The 19838-nt window shown below is 48.6% G+C and overlaps 1 protein-coding gene across 6 annotated transcripts in view; it reads left to right on the forward strand.

Annotated features, from left to right (window-relative positions):
- Positions 1–19838, forward strand: part of FARS2 (phenylalanyl-tRNA synthetase 2, mitochondrial) — a 383657-nt gene that overhangs the window by 244197 nt on the left and 119622 nt on the right. For all 6 annotated transcript variants that reach the window (XM_027128280.1, XM_027128279.1, XM_027128281.1 and 3 more), the window contains one exon: positions 5374–5525. In XM_027128280.1, the coding sequence (XP_026984081.1) occupies positions 5374–5525 (152 nt within the window). The remainder of the gene's footprint in view (positions 1–5373; positions 5526–19838) is intronic.

Genomic DNA, 19838 nt, shown 5'->3' on the forward strand with positions numbered 1-19838 from the left:
GAGTGGAAGTCACCGTGGTGTTTCCAGAACTCTGTGGAGAGCTTGACAGGGAAGCGGACCCTTCCCTGTTAGAACGACTGTTGAAATCATGTTTAAACCAAAAAAAAGAAAAAATTCTAATAGCTTTGCCTAAAGGGAAGAAGCCAGAGACTGAATAATGGTGGACTCGTACAGAAAACCTGCCCTGTTGGGCAGATAATCTGTATCCTCCCTCAGCAACGTTAGAAAAGAGACGGGCGTTTCAGTTAAGAGGGAGGCGCTGATGCAGAAACAACTTCCTTGGAGTCAAAGCTCGGGCACACTAGGCTGCGTCACCGACGGCGGTATAAGGTGACCCTCCTTGGGAATGTCCTGAGCAGGTACAGGACTGGAGCACGTGGACTTTATCATGGATGATAGGAAGGGCACCTGTGACGTCTGCAGCTTAGAAGGTGCATGGAGACATTTGCATCTCACATATCGGGAGGGGTGAGCCCAGAGCAAGGGGCCAGCTAGGACGGGCACCATTAAACCAAAATCTCACTTTTTCAACTAGCTCCTTCCCCACCCTGGTCACTTCGGTACCCGGGTCTTGGACAGCTGTCAAAATCGCGCATGCATTGAACTGTCCGAATCTGTTTGGGCTGGAAAACCATTAAGGATGTGCCTCATGAGTGTTATTTCATGGCATCTTCACTGCAGTCTGCTCAAGTAGACACCGTCTCCGTTGTATAGGCGAGGAAACCGTGAGGTAGGCTTTCCTCAGACGAGTGAACACACCTGCAAGGCCAAGACCAAGGCCTGACGCTTGGCTCAAAGCTCCAGCAAAGCCACCTTGAGATTCGACAGCTGTTCTTCCACGGACGTGGAGGCGCCAGCTCCGCCTGGCCCGTCCCCCACGCCCAGAAGGATGCGCAGCCCCAGAGGGGTCTCAGCAGGCCCATTCTCCCCTGGTCCTGGGGGCTGAGGCCCAAGGCCCAGGTGCAGCAAGGCCGGCTCCTATGAGGGCTTGCGGGGAGGACCCGCTCCCGGCCCCTGCCCCGGCTCTGGCCATGCGGGGCATCCTTGTCCTGCAGACGCGTCGCCCGTGTCCAGCTTCCCTGCGTGAGGCCTCCTTGCACGCACGTCTCTGCCCGAATTTCCCCTTTTCTAAGGATGCCACCCCAGTGACCTCATTTTAACTTGAGTGTCTCTGTAAAGACTTTTTCTCCAAGTAAGGTTACATTCTAAGTTATTGGGGGTTCGGGCTCCAGGGTATCTTCTTGGGGGGACACAACTCAATCTGTAACAGGGTAGCTGATGACAGTGGTGGAGTGCCCTGCTGCTGAAGAGCCGGGTCTAGACCACGCCTGAGAGGTTGCCCACCCCGCAGCTTGCGGGGAGACCAGGAGGCGAGGAGGGGGTGGTCTGTGCAGCCCCTCACGGGCCTCCCAAGCCCTCCGGGGGGATCACAAGAGGCTGAGGGGGCTTCAGGCGAGGCTGCAGGCACCATGTCACGCAGCTGGTGAGAGGGACCCCTGTGCCCATCCAGATCGGCCTCACTCTGAGCACATGACCCTTGAGGCTTGCTGTCCCCGTGGATGCACTAAATTCTTTCGTCAACTGGTTGCTGACATGTTGCTTCTGTTTTGGAGTCACAGGTTAGGTTCCCCGGAGAGCAGATTCTCAGACAGAGGTTAGCCTTCTGGAAGCTTCTAACCAGGTGCTGTCAGGGTCCATGCCTATGGAGGGGGAAGGGAGAGGAGAGCAGGATTAGACAGAGCGGGAGGGGAGGTTGGGCTGTGAGGCATTGCCACCAGAGGGCTCGGCCAACCCCTGGGGAGCTCTGAGACGAGGATGGCCCTTCAGTGTTGTCCCAGGGGCAGCAGTAAGGGCTTTCTTAGTCCAGCCCATAAAAAGCAGAGTTTTAAATTTATTATATAAGTATGACTGCATTTCAAGTAGCTACCACAAGACAAACGATGATGCCTTCATGTGTGCTTTTTACTATCATAAACTATACATCCTTCACATGTATGCATGTAAAGGAGACACACATACATGTATTTATTATGTTAGTAAAGAATGATTCTGATATTTTTAACTCCCTTAGTACCATAATCTCCATTGTCTGTTGTATTTGAACTCATGACACAATTTTGAATGTGGGTCAAGGACGGGGGGCAGTCCTTATTCTGACTCCTTGAATGACTTTTACTAGGTTTGTGAATCCCAGATGTTCTATGGAAAAATCAGTGTTTGTGAAAGTATGTACTTTTCTGGAACAAGAATTTGAATCTTTCATCATATTCTCAGAGACATCTGTGTCCCTCCCCCATGAAGTTAAGAACCATTGTGTAAGGAAATTTAGAGTCAGGTCGTTGTTGCTTTGTAAACTGCTCTTTACCGTCTCCGAACACACAGCCATGATAGATAAAAAGAGAACGTGAAAAAGTCAGAACCACGCCTTCCCTTATTCCCCCTGAAAATACATTTATCCATGCACAAGAGACAAACACAAAGACAGAGCAGAGAGTGAGGTCGAAGACGCTGCGGGCTGCAGGTTCCTAGGCAGGGAAACAGTGATTGGCTCTGGTGGGGAGTCAGGATGTGCTGGTCCAGAGCATGATCTCTGCTGGAAAGTAGGGGCAGGCGGTCCCCTCCTCTAAAAGGGGGGCAGCCACCACTGCTGCAAACTACTGCCTGCTGTGACCTCTAGCTCATAGGAGCTTTGAGCCCAGGAAGAGAGTTGGCCTCTTCATCAGGAACTGAGATGAGTCACCGCCATGGCATCATCAGCCCTGTCACCATCGGGCAGGAACCCAGATGCCACCACCAACTAGATCTGGGCCAGGAGCACAAGGGGAGGGAGGGACCACAGAAACCTCTGACCAAGGAGGGGTGGTGAGTGAGAGAACACTGCAGTTATTCCCATCCCAGACGGGCCTGCAGACACACACCCCAAACCACGTGAGGAACTCTGACCTGAGCGTGTCAGCAACCAAACCCACCCTCAGAATCTGAGTCACCGCAGAGCAAAGTAAAAGCAAGGGCATTCTTTAAGAAAAAAAAGCCTAATGTCCGCAAAGAGATCAATGGAAGAAGAATAACCATAAAAACAAGAAGAAGAACAGGAAATTCTGAATAAGAGGGAAAAACAGGCAAAAATGAAGTGTAAGTAGATATGGAAGAAAACAATTAGAAATATCAGAAATGAGTAATAGATTCTCTGAAATAGAGAAGAAGAAAAAAAACCAAACAGATGAGACTATGAGACTGGACTCAGCTGAAGGGAGAATTAGTAAATAAGAAGCTGTTTCTGAAGAATTCACCCGGAATACAGCACAAATACGTAAAGATTAAAACCCGAAAATCAATCAGGTAAGAGAAATGGAAGACAGATCGAGAAGCCCCACAATACGGAGAATCGCGGTCCTAGAAGAAGAGGACAGAGGAGTCGTGGCTGAAATTTTCCGACTTGGATGAGTACATGAACCCTCTGAGTGGAAGCACACGCTGACTCCCGGGCAGAATACCCCAAGATAAATGCAGGCCCGGCCTCATCAGAGCTGCCAGGATAAAGGTGAAGCCCTTCCACGCTGCCAGGGAGCAATGACAGATTCCCTGCGCAGAAGCAGCTCCGACCGACAGCAGACTTGTCGTCATTGCTAACGGGTACAGAGAAGAATTTTCCAAGCGCTGAGGGGAGACAACGGTAAACCTACAGTTTTGTGCTTTGCCGGATGATTCACGAGTGGGGATTTCAGCCGTGTCGATTCTGAGAGTTTGCTTCCCACATGCTTTCACTGGAAAAAAAACAAACAAACAGAAAACGATGAAAAGATATTCACGTGCAAGAAGAGAAGTGAGAGAGAGGACGTTTCAGGAGCCATGAAAGGCCTCCGGTTCGACCCTGCTTGCAAGTTCGCAAGGAACCAGTCACCATTACTTTGAACTTGTTCCCACTTGTTAGCTTGAACTAGGTTTGCAGTACAATGGTCTGGGTTTTTCTCCTTGGTTTTATGTATTTACCGTAACATATACCATGTATTTTTTAACGTCTTGGGGCCTGTACTCTGGCTGACTGCACTATCACGTTGACCGCTGTTCTCGGGTTCCTGACACCAGTGCCCAGTCGGGTCCCTCCTCCCGTGTCTGTCATCGAAGAGGCGATTTCATGCTAATTCTTGGCAACCCCTGCCTCTTATCGAATACCCCTGAATTTCCACGTTCCTTAAGTGGAAAAGAAAAAGCGCTGTGTAACCACCCAGTTGCCACCATCTCGCAGTGTTACATTAACCCGCGTGTTATTTATCACAGCAGCTTGACTCCAAGAAGACAGGGTGTTTTTCAGGAGCTGTGGTACTTTGTCAGGAGCACCTGGGTGATAGCTTTATTATGTTCGTTTGAAATGTGTGTTCTGAACCGATGCTTTTGACAACTTTATTGATATTTCAAGTTGAATAATCATTTATGTTTGAGTACTTGGCTCTTCAGAGGTTTTGCCGTTTAAAAAGTTTTATATTTTTCTAATCAGTGATTCACCAGGGGGTTTACGGTGCAGGCTTGGTCAATTTATAAACTTGTTCTCCTAACAGATTGGCAGATATTTCCTTAGTTGTATGGATTTCATAGTTATGTCATGAAACGTTTAATGAAACATTTTTTATTGTGGCGGTAACTTACATCACAGCTATCTATATATATGTGTGTGTTTGTAATATATATAAATATGTATTTGTGATGTACATGTTTAAGCCATGTAAACAAATGTGGTAACTTCTAAAAATATATGTATCTAATATAATGAACTAGTTAGTGAGCCCTAATAAACTGGAAAAAATGGGATAAAATGGGGGCATGGCTACCTTTGTGTCTATCACATCCTTAGAAGCATAATTTGAAAAATAACCCCCTATATAATTAATAATTAGAAGTACTCCCTTAATAATTAGAAATACTAACAAATTATGACATTACTAATTGAAATATCAATTTTGACAAGCCCTTACTTATTTCTCTATAAAAACGGCTTCCTGAAAGTATCACAGAAGTTAATGAATTGCTTGTTAATTAAATGTGGACTTTTCTCGTCTAGTATTCAAATGGAAAAAAACTGAAATATGATATATTCAAGTTGCTTTATACTAAATTGCACATTAATGGCAATGTGAGTATAATATATGGTAGTGTTACACATGAGAGTGATAAGAATCTATAATATTCATAATGGAATTTGCTAATTTTGAATATTGACTTATCTTTTAAGTTCATTTGGTTCCTGAAAATGCAAGCACTGAAATAATGTCTTGCCAGCATTTTCTAACTAGCCCACGTGAAACTTGCCATGAAAAACTTAAACGTTGTCATCCAACTAACTAATCAATCTCTTTTTTTCTTCTCTCATTTTGTTAGCCTCTCAGCAAATACCCTGCTGTGATCAACGACATCTCATTCTGGTTACCTCGCGAGAATTACACAGAGAACGATTTCTATGACTTAGTCCGAACAATTGGAGGAGACCTGGTGGAAAAAGTTGATCTTATAGACAAGTTTGAACATCCAAAGTAAGTAAGAAACTTTCTGAGTTTATCCTTTTTTATTTACATGTGGCAAATGGCATGTGGAAGTATGTTATAAAATTTTGCTGCAACCTAGTGCATAAGATACAAATGTATTCGGAATTTATAGTGAACATTCAGCATATCAGTGCTTTCTGAAAATCTTTCTAAAATACATTTTTAATCTTTCCTGCCTTAGTAGACAAAGGATATGAAACAGAAGGTTTTAAATAATCTTGGAGCTTTTTGGTATTGTTTTGGGAAGTGATCTCTTACCATATCACATTCCAAGTACCAAGGAAATGAGGCAGAAAGAGCAGTTTGTGGAGAAAAAGCTGTTTTGTTAGTCTCTCACTGAATATTTATTAAGCACTTAGCACACGCCAAGACCTGTATTATGTCCTAGGAGTTAAATGTGAATCTAGAAGTGTGCTCAAGGACTCGGGGAAACGATATCCCATGAGCGAGATATCCCATGAGCTCTTGCGTGTTTCTCTGTTTATACCTAGATGACAGCCTGGCTGGATATAAAATCCTTGGCTCACCCATTTTTTGGTGAGGGTCTTGTAAGTGTTGCTCAGTTGTCTTCTCAAGTTTAACCTGATTTAGAGAAATCTGAGGCCGGGCTTGATAGTTTTCCTCTTCTTCCTAAAAGATTCTTTATCTTTAAAGTTTAAGAGCAGGACCCCTCTCAGTGTTGACCTGCCCTCCCTGGGGTGTAAATCCTTGTCTCTCTCTAATCAGATTTGGCTCCACCTGGGTCTTAGAGAATTTTTCTTGAATCATGTCTGTAAGGATCTCTTTCTTCTCACCCCTCCCTTGGGGGTCCAGACATGCGTCCCCGCCCCTCTTTATCTGACTCCTCTGCCTGCTGCTGTTTTCTCTCTAACGTTTTAAAACTCTCTCCCGCCACTTCCTTTTGGGTGCTTCCCCATCGTTACCCTCTCTGCCCACCTCCCCACTCTGGGCCTTCTGTGGTCTCTTCTTGCCCACACTCCGTTTCCATCTTCAGTTCCTTTGTTTCCCCTCCTTTTCTGAGGTCTTCAAGCTCGCATTTCAATTCTCCCTGTTTTCTTCCTGTCTCTGACCGGGGTCATTTCTGCTTTGTGACTTTTCCTTCTTAAACAAATTGCTTCGTTTGGTTTTTAAAATTCACTGCAAACTATTTGGCCAGAAGTTTCATGTGCTCCAAAGGCAATGTTTTTCTGTGACTTCCCCGTCAGTAAGTTTTCCTGCCACTTTTATCTTTTTTCCGTATTTTGGCTGATGCGTCAGCGGAGTGCGTGTGGTTGCCTTTTTGTCACTCATATTTGAATGCGTTGGATTTTCGGAACCAGCTCTTCGCACAAGGTTCAGGGCTGAGGTGGGGCTGGCGTGGTGGGAGGGGCTAAGGCCGTCACTCAGGACTGCTGTTTTCACAGCTGTAAGGCGTTTTTTTCCCTCCACCGCCAAAAACCAACCTCTCTTTAAATATGGCTCATTCATCTCTTAGGTTCTTCGTGTAGTTCTGCCTCCTGCCCCAAATCTGCACTTGTTACACACAGATTTATCTTTGTTTACCCGTCTTGACCCTTGTTGGTGATGTAGACTTTGCACTTTAAACTGGAACCCTTGGCTTGAAGAAGTATTTATGCTGGTGTTTTCTGAGATCTGCCTATCTGTTCCTTCTCTTCACTTCCTCCCATTTGGCTTCTACTTGGTTTCAGCTGCTTTGGCAGATTTTAAATATATTTTGGAGCTTGCAGATGATATCTGTCTGCTAACTTTACAGAAAATAGACTCTATGGGGTGGCCCGGGGCCCTGGTGCAGTGGAGAACCTGCCCAGCGCCTGTACTGTCTTACTAAGGGGCTAGGATGGCAGTAAGGTTCCTGTGGCAGAGATTCCTAGTTATCTCTCAACATCCCACCCCCCGTTATAAAAATATATAACTTTGATTTTTATCTAACCAGCCTAGCCAACTAAAAGTCTACACTTCTGAGCTTCCTCTACAGCAAAGTGTATCTACGTAGCTGAGTTTAGCCAGTGATTTATAAGGAGAAGGTTTTAGTGGCATTTTCAGAAGTTTCCTTAAAATCTGGGTTGAGGCTGTCCTTTACCTTCCTTCTACCTGGATGTGGATGTAACGGCTGGTACCTTGGCAGCCATCCTGGACCATGGTGTGACCTTGGCAGTGGAAGCTGTGTGTGGGGAACAACAGCACAGCAGTTGCCTGGGTCTCTGACACTGGGGAGTCGATTCAGTCTTAGACTTTCACAAGAGAGAGAAGTATCTTGTGTAAGCCACTATTTTTCAGATCTTCGTTATGGACAACCAAAGGTAAACCTTGCTTTTACAGCCCTGAGGAAAAGGACATACTTGAGGAAAACAATACATTATTTAGTAATGGTGGCCCACTGCGTACTGACTCTCAGGAAATATCTAGGGCAGGGGGTGGCAGACTTTTTCTGTTGAAGGCCAGATGGTAAATACAAGGGGCAGGCCATAAACAAATTTACCCACTGATTCTTGAGTGCCTGTGTTATAGGAAACGTTGGCTTCACGGGGGGCACAAGGCAAGATCCCAGTTCTTACGGAGCCAGATAACATAGGAGAAATGAACTTAGCAATAAAAAGCAGAGGTACAATAAGCTTGGTTAAACCTCATCGAGACCTGCCTGCTCTCTTGCACGTAATTGAGGCTCAGTAACTTTCATCGACTTGAAATCAGAGGCCCGTGTCTAGGGCTGTAGATTCAGAGGGAAGAGGCCACCGGTCTGGGGAGAGTTACCCAGGAGCCAGGATAGCGGGCCCTGCGTGTCTGTCTCCTCTCCGACACCTTGTGAGTGACACGTCCCCAGTCCTGACTGTGATTGTGAGCCAGCGCTCTTTAGTGGAAACGTTCAGTTTCTGTAAAAACAACTCTGGGCTGTTAGGCTGTTTTGTTGCCAGGACAGAGTCCCTCATGGTGGCCTCTTCAGGACAGAGACGATTTATTCAGGATACACCTGAGTCAGGGCTGGAAAGCTACTCAGAACCGAGGCAGGTCTGAGACCAGAGACCTTCTGCATCTGGGCCCCTGGCTCTGTCCCTGTCCTCGCCCCTCCTGGCCAGTGTCTGCGTCCTCCGTCCCCTCCGCCACCCCCCAGCCCAAGTTACACGCACATTCACGTCTCCGCCCCTTGCTGCCTTGGCCAGAGTCTTTTCTGGCCCATCCCCTCCATTGTCCCAGTACCAGTTCTGAGAGGAAGCAGCCTAATTAACCGAGCAAAGCGTCATCCCCCTTGCTGGGCAGAGCCTTTGCACCAGGCTGTTCCTGAGGTCTGGGCAGGCTGCGGAGAAGCCACTGTTGGTTCCAGAGCCCGTTGTTGGTCTAGTCAGGGGCCACCATAAACCGCCCGGCCCCGCTTTCTGGACACGAAGCCAGAGGCCGAGTGTCTTCAGCCAGAAGGGTTCACTGGACGGTTTTCAGGACAAACACGGGAGCACTGCCTGCCTTCTCCCTGTGTGGGACTCGGTCCCGGCTCCTGCCTGCTGGCTCAGTCATGTCTTTTACTCTTCATTTGCTCTTAAACTTCTCAGGCTGTTCCACTTGAGGGACACACCTTGGGGGCTGAGGACACAGTGACTCCCTTCACCCTCCCTCAGGGTTGATATTAGTGGAAGGAGGCTCACCGCCTGATGCCTGGTGGATACTTAATAATCCTCCTTCATTCCTTGGAGGAGCTTTTATTAGCTGACTAGGAATGGCTTATGGCACTGGAAGGGGAGGCGGTGTAGTCTGAGGAAAGAGCTCAGGGTTCAGAGTCAGAAGCCTTGATCCCTGACCCCTCACACCCTAGGTGTCTGGGACTGGGGCACCCTGAGCCTCAGAGTCCCCACCTGCCAACTTAAGATGAGCACGAGTATCGTCTTTAAGTGGTAGCCGCAGACACAAGATGAGCCTATCTATGTGAATGCTTTGAAAATCGCACAAAGTTCTAAAAAAATTGCTAGGTGTTCGAGTATAAATCAGTGACTTTCACGGTCAACCTGTGTTGTTTTTTTTAAAATAAAGAGTGACCTCAGTAGAGCGAGTCAGCTGGGGTTTGGCAGTCAATACAGATGATGGGGCAGCTCTGATACTAGAGGGAAGAGAATGAGAGTTCACATAACGCTGTCATCTGAAACGGTGCCTGGTCTTCCTGCAACTGGAGGAGTAAATTTTTAAGCAGAACAAAATAAACATACTTTGTGCAGTGGCACAGACGCCGGCCAGCAGGGCTCTATGGTCCACAGGACCGTTCTCTGGGTCGTATGTTGGGAAAATGCTACGGGCAGTGGCAGGTGGACTGACGTCTCTGGTCTGCATCTCTGGTCTTGTTTCTTTAGGCAGAGCTGGGTAAGTGCACTTATTGGAACTAAAAGATTGGCCAGCAATGAGAAGCCAACCCCAGTGAATCTTGGGAGAGCTCGTCAGAAATGGCGTCCGCCTTGAAATTGACAGCGTGCGGTACCAAGGAGACGGCATTAGAACTCTCCTGTCTCCTTGCTCTTCCTTCATTGTTATGGCAAGGCTGGTGGCATGAGTATCAGAACTTTGTTGTTGTGGTTCAGACAGCCCGGAAGGCAGTTCTAAGAAGACTATTTTTGGCCTGATGTTTCTTTTTCCCGATCCCGTCCCTACCCTCCGTCCCCAGGCCTTCTTTTTAAAGCAGCCCACGAGGTGTGCGCTTTATTGTGGTCACAGAGCAGCCGTGCTGGCCACCAGCATGAGACGCGTTAAAACCCAATTAGTTCAGTCCCCAGACTCCCTGCTCGGCCTTGTCCCCCGGGACCTCGCCATTCGCGGAAGGGTTCTTCGGGATCACCCGCAGGCTGCCCGGGTCCCAGAGGAGCAGGTCTGCACAGAGCAGGGAGGGAGGGATGCTGGTGAGGCTGGGCCAGAGGCCAGGCGCCCGGTGAACGCGTCCTCAGTGACCTGCTGTGTCACTGCACACCTCTGTGGAAACTAACCTGGAAGCCACTCTTTCCTCTGGAGCTTGCAGTGAGCAGTTTTCGGGGGGTCCTCTGGCTGTGTCTCCGCGTGGCATCCTGTGGACCTTTTTGTAGCGTGGAGACTGCACGCCCTCTTTCCAAGATGCCAGGTGAGAGCACCTCGCGCCCCTTGACGGTGGCCTGTCCGCCCTCACAGTGCTGATCGGAGTGAAGCAAGTGAGGACAAGCCCCGAGGGCAGCGCGTGGGATGGGAGTCTCCGACCTGCTGGCAGACGTGGGATGGGGGCCCACCATCTGGGGCAGTTATGAGAAAGGCTTTCAGTCATTTTGGGTCTTCAGAGTTTTTAACCCAGTTCGCAGGGTCACTTCTTTCCACGGGCTGCCACCCAAATGTACGCCCGGAGACAGCCATGGGAGTCAGCCCTCCCCCGCCCTCCCTCACCGTCTGTCCCCGTGTCTGGCACCTCATTCTTCACGGCCCACGGAGGCTTGGCCCCGAATGTGCTGCAGCCCTCAGAGTTAGTCGTGTTGTCCTGGCGACCAAGAGACGCATGAACCCAAATACAGCCTGACGCTGTGCGAGCTCAGAATTGTACCTAGTGCCCCCACACAGTTATCCTCATTAGAGATTTGGGGGCCGAGTCTCTACAGGTGGGCCTGCATTTGTAAGGATGTCTCAGGGGCACACAGGTGAGGGCCGTGTGGGAGAGTCTTCAAAACTTCAGATCTCTGAGCGGCGGAGGTGCCCTGGTGGACCTGGGCCTCACCTGGCTGGTGTCCTGAGTGAGAATTGAGCCTTTTCTGCCACCAGCGCCTCTGGGCGGGGGCAGCACACAGTCCGGGGCCGCGACTCCCACCGCAGGCAGGTGGGGGCGGCACCGCGCAGCCGCCCCAGTGTCTCCTGGGCGACTTATTTTCCTTGACTTGGTCAAGCTGAGACTCAAGCAGCAGCCAGGAGGTGTAGCAAAGAGGGCAGGGGGCGGCCACGCGTGGGATGAGGGGTCCCTCCAGGGGGCAGGACCAGCGGTGCGCACTGGTGGGCCCAGTGGTGCCCACCGTCTAGGGTGTCTGTCTTAGGGACTTGGTAGAGGGCCAAGCAGTCAGGAGCGCGGGGCGGTGTGAGGCGGGGCAGACAGGCCGTCCCAGAGGAGCCAGGCTTCGGGCAGCCATCCAGCCACGAGCGGAGCGGGGCCCGGCTCAGGCTGTCTCGGAGGGCCGCGGGGGTCACTTTCTGGGGTGCGAGCCCCGGGCGTTGCGGCACGGCCACCAGCAGGGCCGCCTGGATGGTCTGCTGGGAGCTGCTGGCCCAGGGCTCCAGCTGGGCTCCGCGTCAGAGTTGGGATCGGGGTCTGAGTCTGAACGAGGCAGAATCTGAGACCCGGTGCTGGGGGGACATGGGGAGCGGTGCAGTTAGAAAACCGAGGAGAGCAGCAGGTCCTCACAGGCGCGTCCTCCTGTGCTTGTTCTGTTTTGTTTTAATAGTCCGTAGCTTCACCGTGGCCTGTTTATTCAAGTGTAGTTAGGGGCCAGGGAGGGTGTTTTCATCGTGGGAATTTGATCGGGGTCTAGTGAGGAAAGAGCAAGGTAGAATGTTCCGTGGGATTTACACAAGGAGAGAAGGGCGCCTCAAGGCAACGTGGTACAAGGAGGGCATCCCCGTCTCAGTGGGGCCGCTCGTGATGGTGAGAGGACGGGTCAGATGCCGAGGACGTGAACGAAGGAACCTCTGTTCCGATGTCACGGTGGTCACCACCCACCTGCTCACACGGGTCTCCGTCTCCAGCAGAGCCCCCTCAGGGTCTTCTGGAAGCCCCAGAGGGCGTGTCGTGTGTGTTCACCAACAACCCTACTCCACTGAACGCGGCCCGACTCCCATCAGGTCCCCAGGGTTTCCGGCCGGGCGTCGCCGGTCCTGCCGCTTCCCCAGCAGGCACACTGTTGAGCTTCGGAGCCCCGTGGCGTCCTGTGTGTTCCAGGCTTGTGCACAGCTGAGTCAGGTCATGCTTGTCACCTCTGCCTGAGCCCCATCTTCCCACCTGCCTCGTAGGGCCCCTCCCGCACGTCCTCCCCTCGGCTTCTCCATTCAGGTAACACATCAGACAAAGGCTGGGGATTCCAGGTCGGACCTGGCGAAGTCTCGTTTACGCTAACACCTTTTCCACGCGAGTGCTGTTCGGAAACGAGGACAAAATCAGCAAAATGCCAGTTGCCTTAATGACTCTTCTGTAAGATGTCTCACGTGTGTCCTGTTTCTCAGAGGAGACAGAACCTCACAAAGTGTTTGGGTCTGTGTTTGACAGGTGTGGCTACTTTTCTTAGCCTTCACTTGCTCCTGAAAGAGACAGTAGTAAGATGAGGAGAGAGGAAACTAGGAATGAAAATTAAGCAGGTGAAATATTTGTACAAGAGATGACAGCCGTGGTCTAGACATTTACACAAAATTTTACTGAATAAATAATCACTGAGCCCAGCTTTCATTAAATATGGTAATTTCTCCTAGATCATCCGTCCAGTCATGCACCCGGTATGCAGTTTTTGAAATTCTGTGGTGATGGTAGAATGAGTATTTCTAACACATTCTTCTGTTTTAGCAGTTGCCATATTGCATTGCATTTATCCACTTTTCCACCCTTGCACTGTGAATTAGTGTCAAGCACTGGGTCTTGAACTTTCTACTATCTTTGGGTTTTAGAACATAGCAACCACACTCACTTAAAAGATCTTAGCGAGTGAATGATGAAGAAAAAGAAAGAAAATTCATACATTAGGCCATATTTTCTCAGGATATAACAGACATCCCTTCCCATGTAGACCAAAAAGACACCCCAGTTGGTAACATTTTCTGGTCGAGTGACCGGAATTCTTTCCTATCAGTTATGATGGTTTCTTACAGGAGAGAAAAGTGGGGTGAGGACTGATACGTAGGAACAGGAATTAGGTTTCGATAAGTTGGGTTCTGAGTAAACGGCTGGTTTAAAAATAGTGCAGTTTGGACCAAATGTTCAGATAGAGAAAAGGAAGGAAAGAAAAGGGGGAAAAGGTGTTTTTAAGAAGGTTGGTCGTATCCTATATAAAATATATTTTAAAGCTCTGAGCTCCCAGGATCAGGAAACTGGGGGTGTTGGAAGTATGCAAATTATCCATGGTTACCTAGAAAACCCTTTTCTCATTGGAAGAGGGGAGATCACAAGGCAGGATAGAAATTCAGGGAATCAAGTTGTAATGTGTTTATATGTATGTTTGTTTGCTACGAGATGATGAGCGAGGAAAATTTTTGAAGGAAGGTAACGTGAAAGGGAGAAAAAAGCTGTCTGCCCAGGGAAGGCAGAGAAGCTTTCGATCTCCTGAAAGTGGTGTTTCCAAACCAGTATGCACCGAAGCTGTCCCGTCCAGAGTCACAGGAGTCGTGGACCCTGGCATCCTCTTCTGGAAGCAGCTTCCGCCCCCCGCGTGTGCAGCCTTGATAGGACAGCTTCCACGCTGGTCCGGTAGGTCTCTGCCCCTTGGCCCAGTTGACTGGTCCAGGGGTGAGCACCTAACAAAGCTGGGCAAATGGGCCTCTTCTCGGTCTTGTTTGGGTGAAAAACCAAAGAGAGCTTTTAAGCTGTAAGTGGTCTTCCTGAGAGCCATCTCTGGCCGTGCGCAGAGAGACAGGGAAGGAAGTGGCAGAGTAGAGATGGGAGGTGGAGGGAAGATGCTGGCGAGGTGGAGTCCCTCGTCCCACCGTGTGCTGGGGCCCAGCTGCACCGGCCCTTCCCACAGTCCTTCCTCAGACTCCGTAAGCCAGCGCAACTCCCCTGTGCCTTAAGCTCTTGGGACGTGGGCTTCCATTCCTGGAGACCAAATGAGTTCCAGTCACTTTGGGCCCTGGAAGAGGGCAAGAAGGCAGAGGAAACAGGCTGAAGCCATCAGCTTCCTTGTCAGAGAACTTAGAGCAGCACGGAGATGAGCTGCAGCTGGCCTCGGTCTCCAAACGTCTCTATTCAGTATGAGTTTTAAATGGTTCTTTTCCTCTGAGCTGGAGTGGCTAAAAATTAATGTTCTGTTGGTGTGACGCGCTCCTTCCAGGGGACATGCGTTGCACACTTACCCTGGGGGAGGCACCGTGCTATCTGTGATACTCATCGCCCATAAATACCAAATCGATGTTTAGAAATGAGCTCCTGTCCTCAAGGCGCTCACAGTCTGAAGGGAGGTCGGTGCAGATAGATGTTTGCAGTCAGTGTGCAGTCAGTGTGCAGAGGCCTTGGGTGAGCGAGGCACCACCGTGATTTCAGAGAAGGGCAGCGCCTTACTTTGCCTTAAATGCTCAAGAAACTTTCACAGATCATGGTTCAGCTGAATCTTGAAGGCAAACAGGACTTAGATACGGAAGGGGCCAAGGCCGAGCAGGCAGCTTGCGCAAAGACAGGAAGACAGAGATGGGAGAGGAGTTCACAGTGGCTGGCGTGCAGGCACACGGGGGTGAGGATGAACCGAGAGTTTGTAAGGGGTCAGATCGTAAAGGCCTTGAATTCCCTTATAAAAACGTGGACTTATCTGGTCGAGCTCGTGGGGAGTCACTGAGCTGGTCCAGCTACTTGCAGTTCACAAAGGATTATCTGTCTTTCCTGTGGCCACCGTGTTGGCCAGGGGTGAGGTGGGTCCTAGGAAAAGATATAGAAGCACACGTGTGCAGTCTGAGTGAGAGAAGATGCGTTCTCGCCGAGACGGTGGCAGAAGCTGGCTGGTGGGGGAGATATTTAGGAGTTAGGATCCCCGAGAAAGGTGGGCTGTTGCAGGGAGAGAGCACGGGCCCAGAAGGAAATACAGCTCCCAGGACCTGGACCCATGTGACTAAGAGGATGGAGGTTGATGATGCCGTAGGGAGCAGGTGGGGGGAGCAGTCTTTCGGGGAGATTATTTGGTGACTTTGAGCTTCTGGGCTTGAGGTGGGGCACACAGGAAAGTTGACCTAAGAGCCCCCGAGGGGCGGGCCAGGATTAGAATACATACTCGGGAGTTGGAGCATTGGGCGTGACTGGGACCCCAGAAAGTTCTAGAACAGGAGAAGAGGTGGATGAGAAGAGAGCCCCAGGGAAGGCTTAGGGGATGGGAGAGAGGGAGAGAGAGTGAGGGAGGGGCTCAGCAGGGTGACCCGGGACCTCCAGGTGGAGAAGCAGCGGCTGGGGGCGGAGCGCGGTGATGGGGTCCAGCCAGCGGGCGCCAAGGCCACACGGATCGGCCTTTAGAAAGTTCAGTTCCAGAAAATACTTCGGATAATCATACTTCTTCCCCTTTCCTCCCGTCGTGGCTTCACTTGTATTTGTTCCACAAATGTTAGTAATTAGAGAATGCTTGATTTCATGAATATACACCGAGGGTTGCTGTATTGCAGAGCAAACAAGATGTCCCAACTCTGCCGCCTAGACCTGCCTCTTCGGAGCTGTGTGTCCGGCAGTTTTCACTCGGAGTGATGCTGTAGGGAAGTTTCACTTTTCTGTCCCTTACCTGTTCCTGTTTTCCTTCCCTGTATGGTTCATTTAAAGGATGGACTAGGACAGCTGTAGGGCCTCATCCAGGCCCTCTGAAAAGCAGGATGTGGTGATTAGGGACCGGCCCCGCACGCAGGGGTGGCCCGCTTAATACAAGCCTCATTAGATTCGCTCATGGGGTGTAGCCGATGTATCAGCTCAGGAAAGGATGTGGCCTGAAAATTAGGACCTAAACATGAATAGGATTTAGGATTTAAACGATACTTTGAGCAGCATTTCTTAAAATGGCACATGGAGGAAACACTCCTTAATATCACATATACTTCCCATTGGTTTTGTGTGGCAGGGGTCTGTTCACCCGCTGGGGGGCTTGCAGTCCACCTGGGGGACAGAAGTGCAGTACAGTCCAACGCAGGCGCAGTTCTAGAGGTCAGACCTGACCTCCACTCACCTCTCAGCCCAAAAACAGCCTTCCCAAAATGAGAGGAAGCAAGCAAGGAAAGCAGAGTGAGGAACATATTGCGAGGAAAACAGAGACTTGATTATATTTAGAATGTTATTTTTCTGACCTAGATTAAATCAATGGATACCTATACATTGCACTTCTCCGTTTCAGGATTCCGCCTGCAAGAGAACCGATTTAAATATGAATCCCAAACAATGTTATCTCGTGTCTGATGCAGGAATATATCTGGCAATATTAAGCAGATCAAACTCCTGAGAAGCCTGGTCTGATAAGAAGCTATTCTTGGCATTGTTTAAGTAAAGGAGATCAATAGAGATATTCAAGATGGAAAAGTCCTAATAGTTAGTAGGAAACCAAAATTCAAGGTCTCTCCAACCTTCAAAGCAGAGCAAGTGTTTCTCAGGAAACGAACGTGTCTTAGAGATTTCAGCGGGGCCCCCGGACAGTGGTGCCCCCTCCTTCATGCTCCACACCTGGTGTGGACCCCCCTCCCTGCCTGGACATCACCCTGCAGGCAGCTTTACCTGGCCAGTGGCTGGACCAGGTGCAGGTTGAAATTGGACTCTGTAACATATGACCCGATTTACACATCTATATATTGTAATCACACTGTTTAGCTATTTTATTTTATTTTATATATTTTTAAATAATATCAGATTATTCTTTTTTTTGTTTGTTTGATGTGGACCATTTTTAAAGTCTTTATTGAATTTGTTATAATATTGCTTCTGTCTTATGTTTTGGTTTTTTTGCCACGAGGCATATGGGATCTTAGCTCCCCGATCAGGGATCGAACTCGCACCCCCTGCATTGGAAGGCAAAGTCCTAACCACTGGACCGCCAGGGAAGTCCCTGTTTAACTATTTTAAATAATACTTTTACTTAGGTTTCCTGCTTGCAATACAAGGGGGATTGTTTTTTTCTTTTAGCTCATGCTGTAATGTAAAAATGGCAAGGCAGTTGTACTCATAATTGCAAATTTGTTTAATTAAAATTACATTCAGTTGTGCTGACACACTTTTAAGCAACTGTGAAAAATAGCTATTATGATCTGTTGGTATGCTGCCTTGAGTGGCTAATAATTTTAGTTAGAAGGAGGTTTTAGTTCTTTATCATCACCAAACTTGAACATTAAAGTTTGAGTGAAACAGTATCAATAATTTTAAACCGTTATATTTGTTTATCAGTTGGGCCTTTGCATTATGTTTTTAAAATCAGTTTCTCACCCTATCCCCCAATAAAGATAAGGGAGTTTTATCTATTAAGGATCACATGGGAGTGTTCTATGGAAAAATAGATCCAATCAGTCCACAGCAGATGTAAGGGGGGCCTGTCTTCACAAGTGTCACTTGCTCCCCGGAGATTGGGTCGTGGTTTCTGGAGCTCAGTTGATCTGCAATGGCTACACGATGTGGTTTTGTCATATTCTGTCTTATTTCTTATAAGTCCTGGGAGGAATGGACTGCATGGTCACTCGGGGCTGGCGGGCCTTCACGGAGCAGTGCGCTGGCCCTGGAGGCTGCCCCAGCTTCAGGTCCTGGCTTTGTCACCTGGTGGCTGTGGGACTTTGAGCAAGTTCCTTTCTCTCTCTGAGTTTCTTTGTCTTTACAATGGAATTAAGGTTAGAACCTACCTTAAAGGTTATTTTGCAGGGCCTGGCACCTACATATACAGAATTAACTACTGTTGGCGGTGGTGATGAGATCCTAGTGGTGAGTTTCTTCTGGGAGAAACTAATTGTAATTGAATGTAAGCACTAACTACACACGCAGAGCAGCAAAGCTTCCAGCTAGAAGGTTTGCGTGTTATGTTTACCGTAGTTAAGCTCATACTCAAAAGAGGCGTACAGCTGCTTGATGATAATAAACAACAAAATCGCTTTCTTGAGGTCTAATTGCTTTGGATAGGAAGAGGAGAAAAGAAGGTAGAGGATATTTTGAAAGAAAAAAGTGTGATGGGGTTTAAGATCTGAGAAGGAATTGTTTTAACACCTTAAGAAAAGGTTGCAATGTACTTTTTCTTTTCTGAGCACAATAAATGCTTTAGGCGGTTTGATATTATTGGTTTGATATTATCGGTAGAGGAGATGGGACGAAACAACAGAATTGGACTCTGCAGCCAGCACATCTGTTTGCAGGGCGCTATCTCATGAGACTTCCATTCTGGACAGGCCCTGCATCTGTGTTTCTCAGGGTTTTGATTCTGGACAGAAGTCTGCCCCGTAGAGTCTTAAATTCCACAGGGACCCTGCACAAGACAGCCGTATTCTGACCTGGAGTTCAGTGAGCAGCTGATTTGATGATATAAGCGATTACCAAATAGTTGCCATCAGTGTCCATGAAACAGGGGAGATCAGTCATTTTTAGGAGATGACGCTCTTTTGCCATCATCTATTGGTGTTTTAAAATCTATCTCATGGTAAAATAATTTCCAAAGCACATCAACCATTAGATGTCTTTTAAAATAGCATTGTTACACTAATTTACAAAAAGCATTGTGGCCTGAGCATGAGACTTATTCAGGAGCCCCGAGGGCACGGGGCGCGGCCTGCCGAGCCCGTGCACTGCAGGATAAAGTCCTACTTCCTCAAGACATTTCTCTAGCGTCCCTGTGCCATCAGTCGATGGGCTGTCAGTGTTCTCACCCAGCTTCTCTCTCATCTGGACGAGCCACTGGTTCCTCACCTAGAAACTTGGTGTCATAACCCTACCTTAAAAGCAGCATTGTAAAGTCTAAAATGAAATGAAGTTCGTAAAAGTACATCCAAATACTGTTTAAAGCAGAGTGATTGAATTTTTAATTTTAACACGTGTCCTGCAGCCTTCTTTGTGGCTGCGGACATATTCCCAGTGCGTGGTGCTCTGTATGTCGTGTCCTGTCATGGGAGTTATCACGTAATGTAACCGGAAGCCATATTGTTCTCAGTCATTATTTGGAATTTGCATATGAAATGTTAACGATGTTCGTACTTTGCACTTAACTCCTGAAGATTTGCACTCATCTGGGAATCCCATCAGGTGTGTTCAGAATATCTTTGGGGATTTTCAGGAATGAAAAGTAGATTGATTCTTCTTGCTTAGGTAGAGTGAACTGGTTCAGAGTTTATCAGACCGTTTGCATAAATGCCCTGTAGGGAACTCTGAGGTGCCTGGGAAAGGCCACGTTGTCTTGTAAATTGGGGAATCAGACCTACCTTCCTGTCTTCCTTACTAGACATCTGGTTCTTTATCTGCAAATGGTTCAGTGAGAACAGTGCCAGTGAGGCCCCTGAGGTGCAGGGCCTCGAGAAGGTGTCTGTGTACTTGCAGACTGCACTGACTGACAGGCAGGGTCCTCGAGAACCAGCCTGTCACTCACCATTACCGACGTGGTTGGCGCCCCTACACTGGTGTCTGCAGCTGCGCATTTGCTGCTTCAGGTCTGG

This window comes from Aethalodelphis obliquidens, unplaced genomic scaffold, assembly GCF_003676395.1.
Source record: "Aethalodelphis obliquidens isolate GAN/ISIS:26980383/991018 unplaced genomic scaffold, ASM367639v1 scaffold34, whole genome shotgun sequence".
NCBI lineage: Eukaryota > Metazoa > Chordata > Mammalia > Artiodactyla > Delphinidae > Aethalodelphis > Aethalodelphis obliquidens.